We start from the raw sequence: 16,394 nt of genomic DNA on the forward strand, positions 1-16,394 counted from the left end.
TTATATAGTAGTTGTAGTAGTTGTAGGGGTGGTTATAGTGGTAATGGGGAAGATAATGTCGTGGTGGTTGTAGAGGTGGTGGTAGGAATGATGTGGTCATAGTGGTGATTGTATTAGTGGCTGGAGGGATGATGATGATGTTGTGATCTTTTAATTTGAACATTTATAGCAATTTTTTCTTCTTTTAAGCATGCAAAGAAACACAAAAATGCAAGAATAGCTGATGGAAGGTGAAATATTATGCAGATTCATGATTGAATTTTTCTAGGGCGCCTGAATAAATGATTAGGGCTGCCAGATGGCCAGAGTTCCTTGCACAGCCAATTTCGACTTCAAAAGCGGCCAAATAAAACTTCACGTGGATAAGCACTACTTACACAGTAACCCCCTTAAAAAATGCATTAGTATTGATAAACAAGCAAACAAAAATTGACTGACATGGAGACAATTTGTTATTGAAAAAAAAAGTGCAGTCTTGTGGTATGACACTCGCTTTCTGATCGGAAAGTCCAGGGTTCATGCCCCCCTCTGAGAAGTGCATAGTTGAGTCCTTGGAAAAGGCTCTTTACTCGCATTCTCCTCCATTCTCTCATCGCACTAAGGTGCAAAATGAGTACCTGGCCATTAACAGCATTGTCTCTATCCCGTAACAGGCGTCATCGTCTTGTCCTACATGACAATGTTTAAGTGTTGTTGCTGGCTCAGGTCCCTTTGTAAAGCAATTTTAGCACCTTTAGTGGATATTGAGCTCATAAATGCTCTCTAGTTTTTAAAATAATATAAACACGATTTTCTGTGTGGCAAAATTGGCCACGTACATTTATTCTGGCAGTCTTCTTGGTCGTGATACCGTGCACATCATATGCCGCTTACTGTGCACGAAATAACGTCTATATATAGACTCAGCCCTGGTAAAAAAAAGGCATTAAAAATTTTAAAATAAAAATATATGAGATTATTATATTCATAGTTATCATAATCATAGACTTAGACCACACAAGTGCCATTCATATGATGATTTATAGCCTATAGGAGTTGAGTGGAGAGGCAGAGGAGGAAGAGTGCTTATCGGAATCACCTTAATCATTATCTTTTTTACTTTACTATGATCAAAAGACCAGTAGAGAAAGTGTAGTGTAGGCTAGCCCCTGATCACAAGATCGGGTAGGGAAATGCATTAGATCAGTTGTTAACAAGACATTCAGTGACTGGAAAGACACGGCGACAGGCCAGTGGCCTAATCATAATCAAGCGACGTCGATACCATCTATTCTATTCGATTTACCTGTTGCAATATACGCCGGATAGCCTCTTTAGGTGCGTCTGCATAGTTCGAAGGGTCTTCTGACAATAATTTCATCACCTTTACTTTTCCATTTGGACACCGTGCCCAAACGTCAGTGAAAGTTCCACCCCTGTCAATGGCGAACTGAAACTTGTTATTCGCTCCTGTTGTTGTCATTGTAAATGCTTCCTCTTAAGTCTTAATCCAAACTAACTCTGGTGAGACGATATTTCAATGAATGTTTTCTTATTTAAGCAAGACGACCATGAATCAGCAAGAAACACAATCATGGCACTTTGCGGCACTTGACAAGTGAATGAACCCAACCTGGTTTTCTACGCTTTTCATCGAACTCTTGACGTTGAAGGCCAAATCCCCAGCTGAAATCTCAAAATGTAAACACAACAATGGGAAGGGACATGACTCTTATATTTGGTTTTCAAGTCTTCGTGATTATGAAACAGTTAATTCCCTTTAACCGGAAAATAAGTGGAAATGAAAAGAAGCGTAAAAAAACATTTTGGTCTTTGACCTTTTATAGGTGAAACAAAAGTTTAAAAAAAAAAAGACTAGGGAAAAAACAACATACATACACATACGTCTCTCTCTCTCTCTCTCTCTCTCTCTCTCTCTCTCTCTCTCTCTCTCTCTCTCTCTCTTTCTTCCCTTTTATATATATATATATATATTATTATTATATTATTATTATTATTATTATTATTATTATTATTATTATTATTATTATTATTATTATTATTATTATTATTATTATATAATTCCCTTTATTCATCCAAAAGGGGCAATTTGTCTTTAGGGTCTATTCCAAGGGAAGACTGAAATAACCCAGGCGTCAGCCGCAGAGCAGCGCCTCAAAGTGAGCAAGGGCGAGGTGACTTGCTCAAGGCCACACAACGCAGCAGCGGGTGATTGAATTCGGTACCTTTCGGGTAGGAAGCAAAGACCGTACCACTGAGCCACGCTGCCCATATATATATAATATATATATATAATATATATATATATATATATATATATATATATATATACGTATATGTGTGTATGTGTGTGTGTGTGTGTGTGTGTGTAGGGTTGTCCTCATTATATTGTCCTCAACATATTGCTTATTCATTCATTGATAAATTCATTCATTTATTCATAACGTCCGCTTCATTGTTTCTCACCACAATGTGTTGTTCATAACTTTGTCTTCACCATGATTTTGTCCTCGTCATTTTGCTATCATCATATTGTCCTTATCGTATTATCGTCACCACACTACCTTGGTATTGTCCGTAATTTTGCGGCAACACCACAAATCTAAATTTGTTCATTAAAAAGGGAAGCCTTTTCATTCACCATCCCTCTGAACGGAGTAATATTGACGGCTTTGTGGTCGCGTGGAATGATTTACGACCTATAACCTGTAGGTCCCTGGGCCGCGCCCCAATCCGTATGCGGCTATGTGGTCTAGTGGTATGACACTCATTTTCAGATCGGAAGGTCCTGGGTTCGAGCCTCGCTCGGCGCATAGTTGAGTCCACGAAATAAAAGCTCTTTATTCACATTCTCTCACCGTACTCAGGTTTAAAATGAGTACCTGGTCGTTAAAAGCGTTGTCTTTGTCGGAAAAAAATTATATCGCCTAACAGGCGTCATATCCCGTTCTATATATTACGTGTTGCTGTTGATCAGGGACCTTTTGTAAATCGCTTTGAGCACGTTTAGTGGATATTGCTCTATATAAAAGCTCAATGTTTTATTAAGCTCATTCCCTTTGTGGGGGACGCAGAGTGGAATCATAATTGGACAATGCACTTTATCATCATTCTCTCACGGCAACCAGGTGTAGAATGAATACCTGGCCGTTATTAGCGTTGCCTCTTTGGAGTAAAAAAAAAAATGTGTACACCTTACCTACAAGAAAGTGCATAAATTGGCAAACCTGATCATCGAACGCAATCATGGGCCTGATTTTACAGTGTTATAACTGAAAATATTTTGCGTCGGGTTGAGAATTTTCGTTACAACAATGTGACCATGACATTTTGGGTTACCAGACCTGTAAATAAGTACATTTCACCTTACAGGCATCATATTTCATCCTACATGTGAATCGTTACTTTTCACTACGGACCACTTGAAGCCGTTTTAGAAGCTTTAGTGGATATTGCACTACAATACACACTTTTTTCCTTTGGGGTGGGCGGGGGGGGGGGGGGGGGGGGGGGAGTTGTATTTCGTATTGTTGATATGTTTGTTTGTTTATTTGCTTCTCCGTTTGTTTTCAGATACAGAATGCTTGGCTCTCAATTTAGACACGGAGATTAGAAATTGATTGGGGGAAAGCTGTACACTAGTTTAAAATGTGTGTTCCTTTGGGCACGACAATATCAATATTGGCTTTCGTAGTGTTGAAACCCTGACATATACATTTCTGCGGTCACAGTCAATAATGAATAGATATTATAATTTGTAAAAAGATTGATAAAAAAGTAAATAAAATTTATTTGATAAATAAAGAAATAAATAAAATTAACCTTATTCATCTTCAGTGGTAAATTTTCTTCAGGGTCTTCCTCGGACAAAATAAACAGATACCATCCAGGCCCAAGCCGCACTGAGGCTCTGAATAATATAGGCCAAATTTTCTACTAAAGGAAAACAAAAATGAGATGCCGGCAGCGAGGCTTGCTCCTCCGTCTCCTGGATGGAAATATTTTACTTTATCCACTCAACCATCTTCCAGTCCATCGGATGCCATCTGGAATTTCCAAGGCTTTTATGACATGCACACACACGCGCGCGCGCACACAAACACACACACACACACACACACACACATACACATTATGATCAGCCTTCTAAATCCAGTATTTAATCGAATTGAACATGACTCTGAAAATTTAATTTATTTTAAAAACCTTTAAATTTTTTTTACTTAAATGCCTCATTTATGACATAGTTTTAACTGTTAGTCACCCCCCCCCCATCCCCCCATTCCTCCCTCTCCTTGGGATTTGTTGTTGGTGGTTACGATTATGATGATGATATGATGATGATGATGATGATGATGATGATGATGACGATGACAATGATGATGATGATGATGATGATGATGACGATGATGATGATGATGATGGTGACGATGATGATGGTGATGATGATGATGATGAGAATGATGAGGTAAAAGAAAAGACAGAAAAGGCAAAATAATGAAATTTCTAATAATTTATTGAAATCGATGGGCATGAAACGTTGTAATTGTGGTTGTAACAATTGGAATTGGAACTGTAATATTATAGTTGGCACTAAAATTGTTACTTTTGCTGCAATTGCAGTTGTAACTCTAATTACTGTAATTGTAGTTATAGTTGTAATTCTATTGAAGATATTGCTGTAATTGTAGTTTTAACTTTAATAGTAACTGTTACTGTAAAAGTAGTTGTTAACTACAGTTGTAGCTTTTATTGTAAGTACTTAGTCGTAATCATAATATTGTAAATGTTACTGTAATTGTAGGTTTAACTATAATCGTAACTGTTACTGTAATTGTAGTTAAAACTATAATTGAAACTGTTACTGTAATTGTAGTAATACGTATTATTGTCACTCAAACTGTTTGTTGCAAAAATGATTCTAATTTTAATTATTATTGCAATTGTAGTTGTATCTATATTAGTAAATGTAATTGTAATTTAAACTGTTACCGTAATTGCAGTTGTAACTATGATTGTAAATGAAAATATTACGGCAATTGTATCTCTAATTATACTTGTAACTGACTGGTTATTATAATTATAACTGAAATTGTAACTGATTGTTACTTTAATTGTAGTTATAATTGTGTTTGTCACTGCAACCAACTGTTACTGTAATTGCAAGTAGAACTATAGATGCAATCGTAATTGTAATTATAATCATGACTGTAACTGTATTTGTAATCGTAATAATATGGTAATGAATGTTGTCAAAGGGTTATGTGGCTTGTGCACTTCTATGCAGTGCAACAAGTGGACGGATAATGGAAAGCCATATGTTACTGTTTTGAACAAAATTACCATTACGTGCAATAAAATATTATGGTTTTTACACTCTTGCATTTTGGGATTTCGAGCGTGTTCCCAGCCGTTGCATAAGTGAACTTTGGGAACAAAGTTCGAATTCTAAAACGCAAGAGTTTAATGATTTATCTTTCTTTACCCCTTAATCGATTCTGATTTTGATATCTCTGAGTGAAAGACATTTATATAAAAAATTAAATGATCCTTCTTTTTACTTAATTCTAATTTTAGTGAAATTTAAGGCTTGATTATCTGACGTCACAATTATTATTGAAAACGTGATTACGCTTTACTATTTATGGGAGATGTAGAATAATGAACTTTAAGATAAGATATGTAATCTGCCACGTCAGTCTGGTATTATAGATATTAAAAATTGAAGTCTAATTGATTAAAATTTAAAAATGGTTAAAATCGTTTTTAGTTTTTAAAAAACATTCGTTCTTCAAAGCAAGTTTTCAAAACTAAATTATGTCATTGTTTAGACTTTATAATACAAATTCTACGCCATGGTGTTTAGTGTTAAACAATACATTTCAAGGGTTTACCTCGACAAAATACCAAGTTGAGGCGGTGGGTCTGTTATCTTGATAACAAAAACGACAAAATAAATAAATTAATTGAAATATACATAGATAAATAATTTGAAAATGAATCTTAAGTAAAATATCACAAATAATATTACGACAATTGATTTTCTAAGAATTATTAGTTGTATAATCATCAATCATTATTAATTATGTTAGAGTGAAATTTCTTTTCAGACAATGATTCGCGTGAGTCATCTTACATTAGTTTGAAATCTGCACTCAAAACCCAATACCTACCTTCAATGCGTTATTTTTCAATTATTATGTATTATGTTTCTTGTCTATCACAATCACAGTGTCACATGACAGCAAGATGACATTTACCAAAGGCTACGAGGAAAATATTTATTTTGTTTTAAAGAAATGATATTATGGTTTATCCGTACACTCGTGCTCACGATTTGTGTGCTGAATATTGTACAATTGAGTTAGTTCTTATTATCAGCAACAACAAAAAAATAATAATTAATATATCAAAATAATAATAATAATAATAATAATAATAATAATAATAATAATAATAATAATAATAATAATAATAACAATAATAATAATAATAATAATAATAATAATAATAATAATAATAATAATAATAATAATATAATAATAATAATAATAATAATAATAATAATAATAATTTAATAATAATAATATAATAATAATAATAATAATAATAATAATAATAATAATAATAATAATAATAATAATAATAATAATAATAATAATAAAAGTAATAATAAAATAATCATTCTACTTGGCTATCATTTTTATTGGCATGTTACGGGTCAAGGTCAAGGTAAAGTTACAAATGCTAATACTATATTTTTCAAAATGTGACCCAAAACGGTACCTATTTTGTTGGGTGGTTTAAATGCTGAACATTGAATTTATAATCAACGTTTTAAGATTTGGGGTAAGTTAATTCATTATATTGCTGAGAATAACCTTATTTTCTTAACTTGCAGAAATCATTAGTTTAATATTATAGGTACATGAAAGTCTCTTTTTGATATCTAGTTTAATCCCAAATCATAGTGAATGAAGGCGGTGGATCACAGCACATTTGTCATAGGCACGATTGGGCGGCTATCCAAACGTGATTATTACCTTATTTTGTTATTTAAAGTCAGCTTCTTTGTTGTTTTTATTATAATTTGACGAATGTACACTATTTAAAGCAGTCATTATGTGTTAAAAAGGAGGACATGATAAAAAAAGCAGAGAAAAAGAAAACTAACCTGAACTATGGTGGATTGTGGCTAAATTATGATTCAAAGTCAATCTCTATAAATTGCATGGATGTGTAGCATAGTTTCTCCAAGATGTAACGTAAACAATTGAAAATAAATACATTTACCTATTTATTTCACTTCTTATCTAAGAGCATGTTCCGGGAAAAAAGACATCAATAACTATTGAACTATCACTTCCGATTGTATATCAAGCAATACTTAAAACAAATAACGTCAAATGTGTATATCACAGAGAGCTAACGTTCACATACAAAACAGAGGAACAAAATGATCTAAATTCATGAGGTTGGATGGTTTCTTCAGTAGCATCTTGTCACAAACAGTAAGCTGAATGCAGGTTTGATCTTTCCCGATCTTGTCATGCTCCCAAATTTAACTTGCATTCAGAGATGTATCTAGCTAATTTTTCGAGTTACGGTTTGTCACAACCAAAAAGCTAAATGTAGACCTAAGGGTTCGATAGAGGTGTGACATTTCCTAATCTTGTCCACTTCCGATTTCTATCTTGCATTCAGGATGTTAGCCGAGTTTTTAAAATTATGTTATGTCACAACCAGAAAGCTCAATGCAACCCTAAGCGTTAGATACATGTATGACTTTTCCTGATCTTGCCGTGCTCCCAAACTCTTCTTCCCCAGTCACACCTTCACTTTTTGACTTTTTGAATGCACTCAATTTTTCGCTGCCATTTTTGTTGTTGTCTTCCTCTGACGGTGAAACGATGACTAATCTGATCGGCTCTGAGTGACCTCTAATCCCGGCTAAAACCGAGTTCCCATCCCAGGACAAATGGACACAGGACACCTGGGCATGAAATGTATGAGCTCCCAGCAGACGACCTGGTCAAAGAAGGGAAAGACAATAAATTGGAAATGGTTTAGGGTATTCTAAAATGGCACTTTGTGATTATTATCGAATTATTCTGTTGAAGTTTTATGAGTCAAAATTTTAGTCTGGGATAAGATAAAGTGGATTGGTTTCATATTAACAAGGCACTCACTTTAGAAGTACCATTCATGAATTTTTGCAAAACTAAAATTGAAAATAAAAATGTCAGATAATCAAAGTGACATAGACGGTTTATAACAATTTTTTTTCACTTTGTGACCCAACGCTACAAAAATTATAATTTTGGAATGATATAGTTGCCAAAAATGAAATTTATAGTTTTTATAAAATGAAAGTTAGCTTAATTATGTTGAGGATGCTTAATTATGTTGAGGATATTAATCAAATTAACACATGAACAGGAATCGTTTCAAAACAATTAATGTCATGGTATAAATTTAGGAATATTTTGGCCTAGCAAAATTTCCAAATGAAACTCTGAGAGAAACGACAAGTACAATAAACATATCTACAGCGATTGACGCAGATGGGGATGGCTTGGATATGATGTGATGCCAGAATGGAGGCAAATGCTTTGTCAAGAACTGCACTCCGCCGCTGGACGGTTGATGCCCCCCCCCCCCCACCCCATCCCCCCTTAAAAAAAAACATAGAAAAGATCCATAGATAAAGATCTAAAAGAGGCTAGCCTAACCAGAATAACATCCAAGCCGATAGAGAGAAATTGAAGTCCTTGCTAGATCCCCATTTACACTCTATGGCTCGATGAGGATTAAGTAAGTAAATATTGAGGATTTTGTTTCATGGAGTGTCAAAATAAAATAAAAAATCTCTCATTTCTGGTAGATATCACTTTTTGGCACATGGTTAACTAACTCCGACTTATTACAGTTGTGCGATGACCGGTCACATTTGCTGATTTTTCTGACCCGATAAATGTCAGGATCGATCGTCCATTCAATAGGACACTAGATCTATGTCTCGTAATTTTACCGTCAAGGCTATTATAATATGCCTCCAGTTGCATTTTAAATCAAGTTTAGTGCTATAATCTTCTTTAGAATAGACGTCTAGTTTTAAAAAAAATTACACACAATGCCCATTCTATTTTAAGCGAAAAATTATGGGGTAAGATAAAGATAATATAGATAAAGATTATATTATAAAAATGTGTGTATAAAACAGTGCCAGACTAACAGAACGTTCCCAGACCTGTAATCAGAAAGTTTGAGGTTCGGTCCCCAGTCGAGGCAGGCTAATTTTGGGATATTTATTTTTAGTATTTTTCGCTCTTCTTTGTCTGGTATAGTTTCATACACACCTTTTAAAAAGATCTAACTGTACATCGCCGAAATAATATGTATTTACCGACTCGAATTGATATATATATATTATATATATATATATATATATATATATATATTATATATATATATATATTTTATATATATATATATGAGTGTTGGTGGGTACTTGTAGGTACGAAAGTGCTCGATAATGGTGGTTAGAGCTAATATGGAGTAGTCTACGGTTTTTTTATTCAATGTTGTCATGTTGAGAGTGGTGTGTTTGCTACTGGTACCGAGAGTGCTCAACTGTTTGGAGCTTGGTATTTATGAGTGTTGGTGGGTACTTGTAGGTACGAAAGTGCTCGATAATGGTGGTTAGAACTAATATGGAGTAGTCTACGGTTTTTTTCTTCAATGTTGTCATGTTATGGAGTAGTCTACGGTTTATATATATATATATATATATTGATCATGTTGTGAGTCTGAGACAATAACTGTACATCACAAGCAAGCCTATTGATTTCAAACCTTTTTCGATGTCCCAGAGAGATAGAGTGTGGGCACTTATGGAATATTCCTGTCCACAATACGTCAAGCATCGTCGTCCGTCAAGCGAAAGTTGAATCTTGTCTACACTGGCATGAACACCATTCAGTACCAGTCTATGGAAGTAAAAAAATAAACCAAAAAACAAAACAAAACACAAAAACAAAAACATGACTTATCGTCCCAAATCGGGTTAGATGGTACGAAATTGACGTCTCTTTGCGATTGTTTTTATACAACCATTTTAATTATTAGTTCACACTAAATTCTATCAATCAGACTATAAACGTTTAAGGTTACACATAGTTATGTGAGTTGGAACGTTATATCCGACAGGCGGATGTTATGATTATTTTACCTGAACGCAAAGCATCACTTATTACTTGGTTGTTACCCTTTGAATTTGGCACCAGACACACTCTTATCAGAAAATCTTATTCCTTCAAATTAAACAGACCCAGCTACCCATCTACAAAGTTTTAGATTTTAAAGGCGAACTTGGCAAAAAGTGGACCATGTCTGCAGGTTCTGACTTACCGACGGTTTCCGGACACAATGTCCCAGACGACTAACTGGGCAGTGTCCACGGCAGCTATCACAGACAATGCTTTGGATGAAATGACCAGCGCTGTTACTAGTCCGGCCATTTTGAATTTCTTGAGTAACTGACCACTGATCAAGTCGTAGACCACGATAAAATTGCTGTCAGACACAGAGACTTCCTGTCAATGGAAGATAGAAAATAAACTTGCATAATTTAGTTTAGTTACAATTTTACAGTTGGTAAAGAGAGGGTTAGGTGACTCCTTGTGTGTTTTTTTAAGTTCTTGTGTTTACTAAGTTTGCTGGCACATCAATTGTGAACAAAGTGTGATGCCAAAGTAGTGGTTCCAATCTCACAGGAAGCAATGTAAAACCAGTCTCCAGGAGGACTGAATACATACATTGTGCTATTGATCTTCTGGTTTCATAGTGATAACATCTTATTTTCTAGCCTAAATAAATGCTGGTGATCATAAAGATCATTCATCCTCGTTCTTTTACGCTCCGATATAATTAGAACCCGCTTATTTATCCGGCTAATAAAATAGTTATGTCATCTTATGATTCAATATTATGTAATCAATTCATTGTTTGTCTTCCGGAGGGCTGGTTACATACTTCCAATGAGTTTTGAACCAGAAGAGAGGAAGGTGTGACGTCACGATTTCTGCTTCCCGTTGCCTACCAATTGAGCTGTCGATGACCTCCACCCCCCCCCTACACTCGCCTCCCCTTATACCTCCTAACCTTACATCCACAGGCCAGGTAATGTCCGTCGTGTGTCATGTCTGCCATCGAGGTGAGAAATTCGTGTTGAGACATCCTGATATCATGTACGAGCTTCCCCTGGTCCAAACTCCACACCAGAAGCGGGTAAGGTTTTTGGGTCTCGTCTCCACAAACAAGCATCTTTCCGTCGCTGCTCAGCAGAAGGCTTTCCAAGAATCGAGTCTCTCCAGCCTTGATAATGAAAAAAAAAAATAACAATAAAATAAATATGTAAAAATGAATTGTAAGGCAGTTTATCTTGGTTTATTTTGTTGTCATTTAATATGAATATTTCATTCATTATCTTTTTAAACAAACATGGACTTATACATAAAACAACATCCTCTAAATCTACACAAAAAGCGTTACAATGGGATCTAAATCAATGGCAACACTTACGATTTTGGACAACACCGGACATCTTAAATGATATAATTACTGTTTTTCATTTGACAGGGACATGTCCGTTTTATGCACAGATATATCAAATATGACGTATTTTCAATTATTTTCAATACAATCATTTAAGTAATCCAATGAATAGTAAGTCAAACAACACAATGTAAAATAGCACCAAAAAACAAAAGACAAAACGCGTCAAGCCTTGGCGAGAGGCATAATATAGTTGAGAACTGACACCGATTCTTCATTTGTGCCTTAATTAGGAATTGGGACATGAGGTAGAGTTTAGGTTATGCACTTGAATTAGACACGATGTTACCTTTCTGGTACTCATTTTACAGCTGAGTACGATGAGAGAATGCGAATAAAGAGCCGTATCCTCCAATGAGTGGAAGAACTGGGGTTGTCCACAGCAGGGTTAAAAGCCAAGTCCACAATGTCGTATCGTTCCTTATACTTATAAGACGATGCATTTAGAATACATACTGCTGAACCCTGCTTTTTCGCGAAATTCTACATTGAGCACATAAGATCGCGACCATTTCAGAAAGAAAAGAAGCTTATTATTTGTTTTTTCTTTAATCGTGCCAACTGAGACAGAAAATGCCAAATGTTTACTTATAACCATGAACGTCTTTACCCTATGATCTTACCTTGAAAGAAGAAACGATTCCGCCAGTATGAAGATCAATGACGTTTACAACCATGCGATCTCGTGACAACGCCACCACACGCTCTTTGCTCTGAAGACCAAATAAGGGCATGCGGAGATTGAGGACAGTTCGTAGCTTACTGGAAATCGTCCCCTCGTCGAGGTTGATGACGTATAGCTCTCTATCACAAAGAACCACCGCACTCGTCTCGTCTATCATCTGCAACGTTGTTGGATGGTTCAAGCCTTTCAAATTTCGCACAGTCGTGTTTGTCCTAGAGTTGACTATTCTTATTTCGCCTTCAAGTTTCAAAACGGTTGCCACAAATGTCGACTTAGTGTGAATGGGCACAATGGCGTTTATCATTGGAGATGGAATAGGACTAAGTTGTGGGAGAGACGTGCTTTCCTTGTCAAGAGGATTTAAATACGAAAATGGAATTCTTTCAATGGATTGAATCATCTTGTAGTAGCTTGTACTATTGTAATATATCGAATCTTTATAAAGCTCTTTCTTTGTTTTGTATTTTGTGAGTGCCTGTGAATGGTGTAGGACTTTATTGATTTCCTTCCCGCACATTGTAAGTGAGTGTAAAGACTTGAAAACTATTCCTTGCAAACAGTCTAAATCATTTGGGTGCGAATGCGAGTATTCCATTCCTTTTGCTACTTCGAGATCACACAGAAATTGCAAGCATGATGTCGCGTTGAGTTTATGGACAACCCATGGAAGATTTAGAATGAACTTCTCCAAAGCAAAGCTAATTTTGGAGTCCTGGAGCATTGTGTGATATGGGAGACAAAGAAGTTTTCTAATGTTGAGATGTGCTCCGCCATGCTTTGTCGGCTGTGGAGCAATGAATCTTTCCAGTGAATATTCACCATTGATTTGTTCTTCTGTAGGTGCATATGATTTTTTGGTTTTAGCTACTTTATTTTCAAAATAGTCACTCATCTCTCTGTGCAAACTTTCAAAGAGTCCTGGATTACGAATGTATCTGTCGGAGGCGTGCCTATTAAATGTTGAACTTGCCCAACAATGGGAGTAATAATGATTTGATATAAAAACACGAAGAAACGGTTTTAATGTTGATAAAAATGATTTCCATATGATTGTTGGAGCTCTGCATAAAACAAGTGGCTCCTTTTCATTTGAAAATATTGACTGGAGTACGGAGTCACTTGTTGATAATAAATCGTTGATTTCCCAGGAAGTGATTCCACCTAGCGAACCTGAGAAGTAAGCCATCAACGAGTGAAAACACTTTTTGGGGAAATAGTTCTCTAAAATGTCAAATAATTTTTTGATGATCCCTTCAATTGTAACAGGAAAATCTTGCAATCCTGAAGACATCTGCCCATTTTTGTGAAGAATGGATATAATTTGGGCTGTTGATACGGCAAACAATGGAAGCGGGCATTGCTTGATTGCATTGGCAATGACGGATGTTTGCGAGTCTTCTAAGAGCAACATTTGGTCTTTCATGGTTTTCGAGAATAGATCGGCAATTGACTGCTTTTCCCATGGGACCGCTTTGACGTAAAATGCATCCTTCATCTGAAAAACAGTGTTGAATTCACATTTGACACTAATGCATGCAAACCCTTTGCAAAGGTGAATGCTATTATACAACCATCTCTTATTACTTGTACAATGGATATTATAACAAACAATGAATAAAACTTTTAAAAAACATTCAAAATGATATTTTGATAAAGAAAACAATACACTCTTCTCTCCAACACCTCTGCCGTTCCATAAACAATGAGTTTGATTTTCATGGTAGTCCATTAGATCCGTTTAGTTTGGACTATAGTTTCGGGTTTTCTGTGTTCCTTGGTGTGAGCAAACATTAACACGTGCTTGCTACCTTTTGGATAAGACGCGAAATATGTCTCAGAGTGCACTGTTGACTGAGAAGAGAGATCAGAAAGACCTTTTTCTGAAACATAATTCAAATCGATCCCTTTTCTCATGACTTGCGTCTTCTGACATATCCAAAGAGTTACTACAGGCTTGCCAACCAATATGATATATTGGGTTGGTTGGTACTAGACCATCTCATTGTAGATTGGGCGGACTGGAAATACGTTGTCACGCCTGTCGTACAAAATGGGGAAAGCGTGATATTGCACCACTTATTTTATCTATTTATTGATGTAAATTTCAAAACGTTGCTGTACTAGAGCTCAAACCTCAACATTTTTTTTCCCCTCGAGTAGCTTTTAGAGGAAGCAGCGCTGGAGGGCTTTATAAAAATAAGGTGCGAATATTAGATATTTATTAATTTTTCATCTATTCATTCATGTCATCTGTCTACTTCCATACCTTCAATCGCAGACCACGTGTGACTGCGGCATCACTAGTCATCACAATCAGTTTTGTTGTGGGCGGAAGTGATTCATTTAAGGTCATGACTTCGAGTTCTTTGAGTTTGGAGGTTGCCAAGGCAACTCCCTCTAGGAAGATGATGATTGGAAGGTGGGCCGTACTTCGTGTGACGATATCCCTCAAGAGGCATTTCGAAGGGAAGGCCTTTTTTCGGAAAAGAGAAAAACGAACAAGGACATAGTACTCTTTTTTGTCATCATCATCATCATCATCATCATCATCATCATCATCATCATCATCATCATCATCATCATCATCATCATCACATCATCATCGTCATCCTACTCCTCTTCCTCCTCCTCCTCCTCCTCCTCCTCCTCTTCCCCCTCCTCCTCCTCCTCCCCCTCCACCTCCTCCTCCTCTTTTACTACCATAAAATACGATTCACGGAAATACAAACTTCCCAAAACATATGTATGTGATACATACTCCTACGATACATTTACTTGTGTTTCTTTAAAATAAAAATAGATATATATCTATTTAATGAATATGGTATAATGTAGTGAAGGAAGGTCCCAATAAAAAGAATTAAGTGTAATGATCAGAATACGACATTAAAGTTACAGGTATTTTTTTTCAAAGTGCACTCATTCTTCTCATTTAAGTTATGCCATATCTTATAATCTAAACGTTAAATTTAATTCTCAGCGTCTAGTAAACCCAAACATAAACATTGTTGGATGTTTAGTTACATATTAAAATTAAAGTTTGGTATCTATATATTGCTTCACAAATGTTACAATTGAAAGCCCAACCGTAAGAATATTCAATAGAAGACTGGGCCTCGAACTGAAATGCAAAATAATGTGTACACTAAACCTCGGCAACCGATGCTTAAATTGAGCCATATTTATAAAGGCAACGACATTTGTGTCCCAACGTTTCAATCCGGTATTTCGTCGAAATAACTGATCTATACTAAGTTAAAATGATCAAAATTATAAAATTTGATTTCCCTTTTAATAAGTACGAAACTTCCTCCATTTTTACCGTCTCAAAACGATTATATATCGGGTTGACCTAGAAATAATGCTGGAGCTGAATTCATGGACAATAATATGATCATTGGGTTGGTTTCTATTAATTTTGGTGGGAAATGGATACATTTCTTTAATTGAACCCCCCCCCCAAAAAAAAAAAAAACAACAAAAAACACAATAACAACAAAAACAACAACAACAAAAAACAACAAAACAACAAAAAACATATTAACAAAAAAAAAAAAAAAAAAAAAAAAAAAAAAAAAAAAAAAAGAAAAAGAAAAAGAAAACCCCAAAAATAAAATAAATAAAAGTAAAATAAAAACAAACATGACATTTTATATTTCTTATGATAATTTTATTCCTAGATTTACTTTTCAGGGTGTAATGCACCCAATCATAGCACCGTTTTGGGATGATGGGTCAAAAAAGTGGGGAAAAAATTATCTTTCAATTAATTTTTTTCAGCATGCGGTTCACCCCGACATATTATAGACACAGTATCACATATCCGATTTCAGTCACTTCCTGATAAAAAAATGAGTTCAAAATCTCAAGCAATCTATTTGACACTTTAGAATAGGATTCAACAGTCGTGACGTCACTTCCCTCGTTATGACGCATAGTAACTTAGTAACTGGTTCTAAACTGTCGGAACAATGGCGGACGCCCTGATGAAATACCTCTCCAACGAACATAAAAGTCTATCCAGAGGAGAAAAACATTATAAATCTGATCATGTTTTGACTTTTATACATTCTGATCATATGAAATGTGAAAA

General features: G+C 35.4%; 2 protein-coding genes across 2 annotated transcripts in view; both read right to left on the reverse strand.

The window, feature by feature from the left end:
• LOC144977054 (5-oxoprolinase-like) overlaps positions 1–1,697 on the reverse strand; it is a 73,583-nt gene extending 71,886 nt beyond the window's left edge. Inside the window, exon 1 of the mRNA XM_078921781.1 lies at positions 1,286–1,697. Within this exon, the coding sequence (XP_078777907.1) occupies positions 1,286–1,462 (177 nt within the window). The 5' untranslated portion in view covers positions 1,463–1,697. The remainder of the gene's footprint in view (positions 1–1,285) is intronic.
• Positions 1,698–6,695: 4,998 nt separating this feature from the next.
• Positions 6,696–16,394, reverse strand: part of LOC144977053 (uncharacterized) — a 33,674-nt gene continuing 23,975 nt past the window's right edge. Inside the window, exons 13-18 of the mRNA XM_078921780.1 lie at positions 14,568–14,774; positions 12,240–13,796; positions 11,164–11,376; positions 10,411–10,595; positions 9,856–9,989; positions 6,696–8,028 (exon numbers count right to left, since the gene is read on the reverse strand). Of these exons, the coding sequence (XP_078777906.1) occupies positions 7,763–8,028; positions 9,856–9,989; positions 10,411–10,595; positions 11,164–11,376; positions 12,240–13,796; positions 14,568–14,774 (2,562 nt within the window). The 3' untranslated portion in view covers positions 6,696–7,762. The remainder of the gene's footprint in view (positions 8,029–9,855; positions 9,990–10,410; positions 10,596–11,163; positions 11,377–12,239; positions 13,797–14,567; positions 14,775–16,394) is intronic.

Source organism: Berghia stephanieae, chromosome 7 (genome assembly GCF_034508935.2).
Source record: "Berghia stephanieae isolate SIO BIC M18660-M18661 chromosome 7, UCSD_Bste_1.3, whole genome shotgun sequence".
Lineage (NCBI taxonomy): Eukaryota > Metazoa > Mollusca > Gastropoda > Nudibranchia > Aeolidiidae > Berghia > Berghia stephanieae.